At 55.8% G+C, this 4,825-nt stretch overlaps 1 protein-coding gene across 1 annotated transcript in view; it reads left to right on the forward strand.

Annotated features, from left to right (window-relative positions):
• SLC35E4 (solute carrier family 35, member E4) overlaps positions 1-4,511 on the forward strand; it is a 6,044-nt gene extending 1,533 nt beyond the window's left edge. The window contains exon 2 of the mRNA XM_012657963.1: positions 3,992-4,511. Within this exon, the coding sequence (XP_012513417.1) occupies positions 3,992-4,425 (434 nt within the window). The 3' untranslated portion in view covers positions 4,426-4,511. The remainder of the gene's footprint in view (positions 1-3,991) is intronic.
• The last annotated feature ends 314 nt before the right edge of the window (positions 4,512-4,825 follow it).

The raw sequence follows: 4,825 nt of genomic DNA on the forward strand, positions 1-4,825 counted from the left end.
TCTCGAACTCCTGACCTTAAGCAATCCTCCCACCTTGGCCTCCCAGAGTGTTAGGATTACAGGCGTGAGCCACCACTCCCGGCTAACAGTGTGCTGAGTGTTGACCTTAAGTTGTCATGGCAACCACCACCTTCATCCCCATTTTACAGATGATGGGACTGAGACCCAGAGAGGTTCATGATTTGCACATGGTCACATGGCTCCTAAGGACACGAAGCCTGGTGTGTATGACTCCAGACACTGGCTCTGATGAAAAGGGACAGTGGGGCTCTGGGCAGGATAAGGCCAAGGCTCTAGGCCTAGACCTTGCTAGATCATTCTGCCTGAGGGTGGAGGCTGGCTTTCTGCCTGTCCTACTAAGGGGCATCTGAGTCACAGCCCCCACCCTCTCTCCGCCTTAAACCAAGGAAGGCATGGGGGAGGCCAGGGCGCCCACTTGGGGTGAGGAGGCCTATGTTACAGCCATAACTTTGCTCATACCTGCTAGTTGACCTTGGGCATGTCTGGTCTTATCTGGGCCTCAGTCTCCCCATCTGTTCAGTGGAGGAGGGTCAGAGTTGATGGAGTCCAGGAGGGCTCTTGCTCTCCCCTCTTGCTCTGAGATCCCATGATGCAGGCCTGGGAGAAGGAAGAGGGGCTCCAGGGGTGCTGGGCTGGGGTTGGGGGCAGCCTGTAGCCAGGGAAGTTTGAAGTCAGAGCCCAGCCCTGTCCTGGACTCTTCAGAGCTGGGACCTAGAGGCCCTGTCCCCATTCTCCCAGGCCATGGGGCAGGGCCAAAGCCCAGTTCTATTTTTGCAGGCAGGTTACATGAGAGCTGGGGACTGAGGTAGGGCATGAGCTCTGGGCATGAGTCGGCACTGAGAAACCTGACCCTGTGGGGCCCTCCTGGGCAGGGCCATGAGGCTGTGAAGGTCCCAGCATCGAGGCCCACACTGCCCGTCCTGAGGCCAGCACTCTTCACACAGGGCCCCAGGCAGCCCAGCCTGCAGGAGAGGCTATGGCTGGCCAGGCCTCCTGCACGTGGGCAAAGAGTGGCATGTGCCTGGCATCTGGCCACTTGTTGGCTTCTGCCAGCTCTCTCCCTCACTCCCAAATCTCAACTCCCTGACTCCTGGGTGGGTTGGGTGTTTGTTCTGGGCTCCCACAGCTCTCTCTGCTTCCCCCATTGTGGCTCTGGAGGCCCTGTCTCATGCCACGTGGTCACCTGTCTGCTTACCACTGGTAACACCTTGGGGCAACTCTGTGTCCCCAGCACCTTGCCCAGGGGCCTTGCACAGAGCAGTACTCCTTAAATGATGTATTTATTGATAGCTCTGACAGCTGGATTGATGGGCTGTTTAGACCACATGGCTCAGGGTGCTAAGGAGGGTGCTTAGGAGGCTGGAGGCCCCACTAACAGAGATGCAGAGACAGAGAGGCACAGACTGGAGCCAGGGGCTGAGATGGGTTTTGAACAAGAGGAGGTTTCTACTGCCAGGGGCTCCGGGAGAGGAACCAGGGCCAGACGCAGGCTAGACTGTAAATGGCGGACGCCGGCTTCTTTCCTGAAAGCAGAGTCTGTGGGAGCAGAAGACAAGAGTCTAGGAAGAGGAGAGCCCAGGCAGCCATGGGCAGGGCCGGCGGCTCCCCTTCTATCCGGGCTAGTTGCAGGGGAGAGGGGCGATGCCACCCTGCTATCCACAGAAAGGCTGGGAAGCAGGATCCCAGCTCGCTGAGCCCATTCTCAGCTGGCCCCACATGTCACAGAGCAGCCTGGCTCTGTTCCTAGCTTTTGGGTGCTCAGGCTGATTGGGGAGACCACAATGGGAGAAGTTCTAGAGCCAAGGGAGTCACAGGTGTGGTGGGCCAGTTGCTTCTTCCTAGGGAGGCCTGAGAAGGCTGCTTAGGGGACGAGGTGTGCAGTGATGATGACAATGATGCGATCGTGACAGCGAGCACTTGCGGAGGCCTCCCCAGGTGCCCGCATGGGGCCCGGCCCTTCATACTGATAGAGCAGGAAAGGGTGTTGTGGGTATGAGAAACAGGCCGTGCTGGGGCACGGGGTGTCAGCCAGCAGGAGCGGAGTGTGAGGGTCATGCCAGCTGCCGGGTGCGCAGCTATCACTGGGCATCAGGCTCTGTGTTCAGCACTTCACGTGCCCCTGTGAGAGCAGTGTTGCTGCCCTCCCCATACTTCACACGAGGAGACTGAGGCATGGAGAGACGGTGACCTGCCTAATGTCACACAGCTAGTGAAGGAGCGAAGGGGAGAAGGCAGAAGTGGACAGGGTTTACAGGAGGGTCAGTTGCTGTCTGCCTGTGGCAGAAGCTTGATTCTGATGGAAGGGAGTGCGGATTGGCAGGGTAGGGGTCACTGAGGAGGCAAAAGGACAGGCTGACATTTTGGGGGCCCCAAGAAGGGGTGAGTCTCCTCTGATAGTAGATCAATGCCCCTTCCCTGGGCTGCAGGGAGGGGAGGGGAAGGGCTGGGTGGCATGCACAGCAAGCCAGGGGATGGATGGGGAGGTTAGAACCTCCCTGCCCGGCTGCCTTGCAGAGGGTGAAATTCGCCAAAGGGGAAGTTCACCTGAAACCCCAAACGCCTTCCTGGAACGGGACCTTCCACGTGCAGGCCACAGGCAGCTCGTAACAGTGCTAAATTTGGAGCCAACAAGCAGGAGGTATTCTGATTATCTGTTCATTTCTAGAAACGCTTGAGCTGGAGGGACTGTTGCCTAGAGAACAAAGCCAAACATCAGAATGAAATCGAGAGAGAAGTAAAATGTCCTATTCTAAGCGTAGCCTATGAGTAAGCGTCTCTTTGACTCTTTGGAAAGTGTGTGTCAGAAAATGCAGAGATTCAGAGAGCCCTGGGAGGGGGCCTGTATTGATTACTCATCTCTCTCCACGAACACTTGGAGTGGGTCCCACACCATCATTGCCCTTGTGCAAATACTGTCAGTCACCTGGGCTGTATATGAGTGACTGCGATCACTACTTCCTTTGGGAATTGGCTGGGTGGTAGCACGTGTACGCACAGGCACACACAGGCACACGTTCAAACATATGCAGGACGGCAGGGTCCCCCTTTCCTTGCAAAGGTAAAAGGTTTCCTCTTAGTCCTGGATTCATCTCCACATGTCCCAGTGTTGGTAGCAAAAAAAAAAAATGCTGATGATCAGTTATAAACAGTGAGTGTTAGCCAAGAGCCCACAATGACTTTCTTGTTTCCTTGTCATTCCCATGGTCATAAGCGAATGAAGCAATGAATGGACCCACCATTTTCACTCAAACAACTTATTATTTGAAAACTCTTCCACTTCTTCTCCTTTTAACATAAAGGCCATGTAGCTATTAAGTGGCAGAGCTGGGACCCTCTGCCAGCCCATCCCTGCTATGGGGGCTGGAACTGCAGTGTGGAGTTCTGGTGGATATGATAAGGGCTGAGGCCACAAAAGGTGGTCTGGGCCACTGAGTGCAGGGTCTTCACAGCTGGTTTAAGAACCTAAGACTTTTTCCTGCAGGGCTGGGGTAGCATCTAAAGAATTTTTCTTTTTTGGAGGCACTTTTTGTGTTTATCGATCGTTTGGATCTCCCAAGCAAGATGATTGTTTCAGCCTGTGGGAGATGGCTTGTAGTAAGAGACTTATTTATTTATTTTACATTTACTGAAAATTTGCCTTGTAAGGGTATGTTCTCTTTTAAAATCTTGGCAACAACCCCATGTGTTAGGCTTTATGATTATCCAACTTTCCAGGTGAGGAAACCGAAGCTTACAGAGGTTAAGTGCCTCTTGTTGGAGACCAGGTCATAGCTAGTCAGGAGTGGACCCAGGCCACAAACCCAGGAAGTTTGACTCTGATGCTTGATTGTCACATTTCAGAGCAGGAGCCACTAACCCTGGCCCAGGGATTGGGTAGGCTTCTTGGAGGATCGGCCATAGAGGTCATACTGGGTTGGGCGAGTGGCGGTTGTCTCCGCCTGGGTGCTGATGGCCGCTGTCCTGGTTGCAGGTGCCCTGCTGCAGGAGGAGAGGCTGGACGCGGTGACCCTGCTGTACGCCACCTCGCTGCCCAGTTTCTGCCTGCTGGCGGGCGCGGCCCTGGTGCTGGAGGCTGGTGTGGCCCCGCCGCCCACTCCTGCCGACTCTCGCCTCTGGGCCTGCATCGTGCTCAGCTGCCTGCTGTCTGTGCTCTACAACCTGGCCAGCTTCTCCCTGCTGGCCCTCACCTCTGCCCTCACCGTCCACGTCCTGGGCAACCTCACCGTCGTGGGCAACCTTGTCCTGTCCCGGCTCTTGTTCGGCAGCTGCCTCAGTGCCCTTAGCTACGTGGGCATCGCACTGACTCTTTCAGGAATGTTCCTTTTTCACAATTGTGAGTTTGTGGCCTCCTGGGCTGCCCGCCGGGGGCTGTGGCCGAGGGACCAGGGTGGCAAGGGTCTTTGAGACCTGGAGGAGCTCAGGGGCCACCTGGGATAGCCCCAGACTGAATCTAACTTCGGCCAGTGGCCACGGGAAGGGTGGACAACAGGCAGCTGCCACTGCTGGGGCCCATGGGAGGGTGGGGCACCTTCTGGAAGGGCTGCCTTGGAGGCTGGAACAGGGACTCCCAGAGAGACCTACCTCCTGTCCCTGTCCGCCTCCCCCCCATCACAGACCCTGCTCACCACTGGATGGTGGGTCCAAGCCTGGCACGGTCACCGTGCTTGTAGGAGTAATTATTAGGATCAGTATCAGCTACTGCGCCGAAAATTACCGGGCAAACTTTGAAAACCTCAATGTGTTATAATGACGACGATGATGATTTTTGGCGGTTGCACAATCCTTCCTCTGGGGGGAGGCAGCT

The sequence above is a fragment of the Propithecus coquereli genome, unplaced genomic scaffold, assembly GCF_000956105.1.
Source record: "Propithecus coquereli isolate 6110/MARCELLA unplaced genomic scaffold, Pcoq_1.0 Scaffold567, whole genome shotgun sequence".
NCBI lineage: Eukaryota > Metazoa > Chordata > Mammalia > Primates > Indriidae > Propithecus > Propithecus coquereli.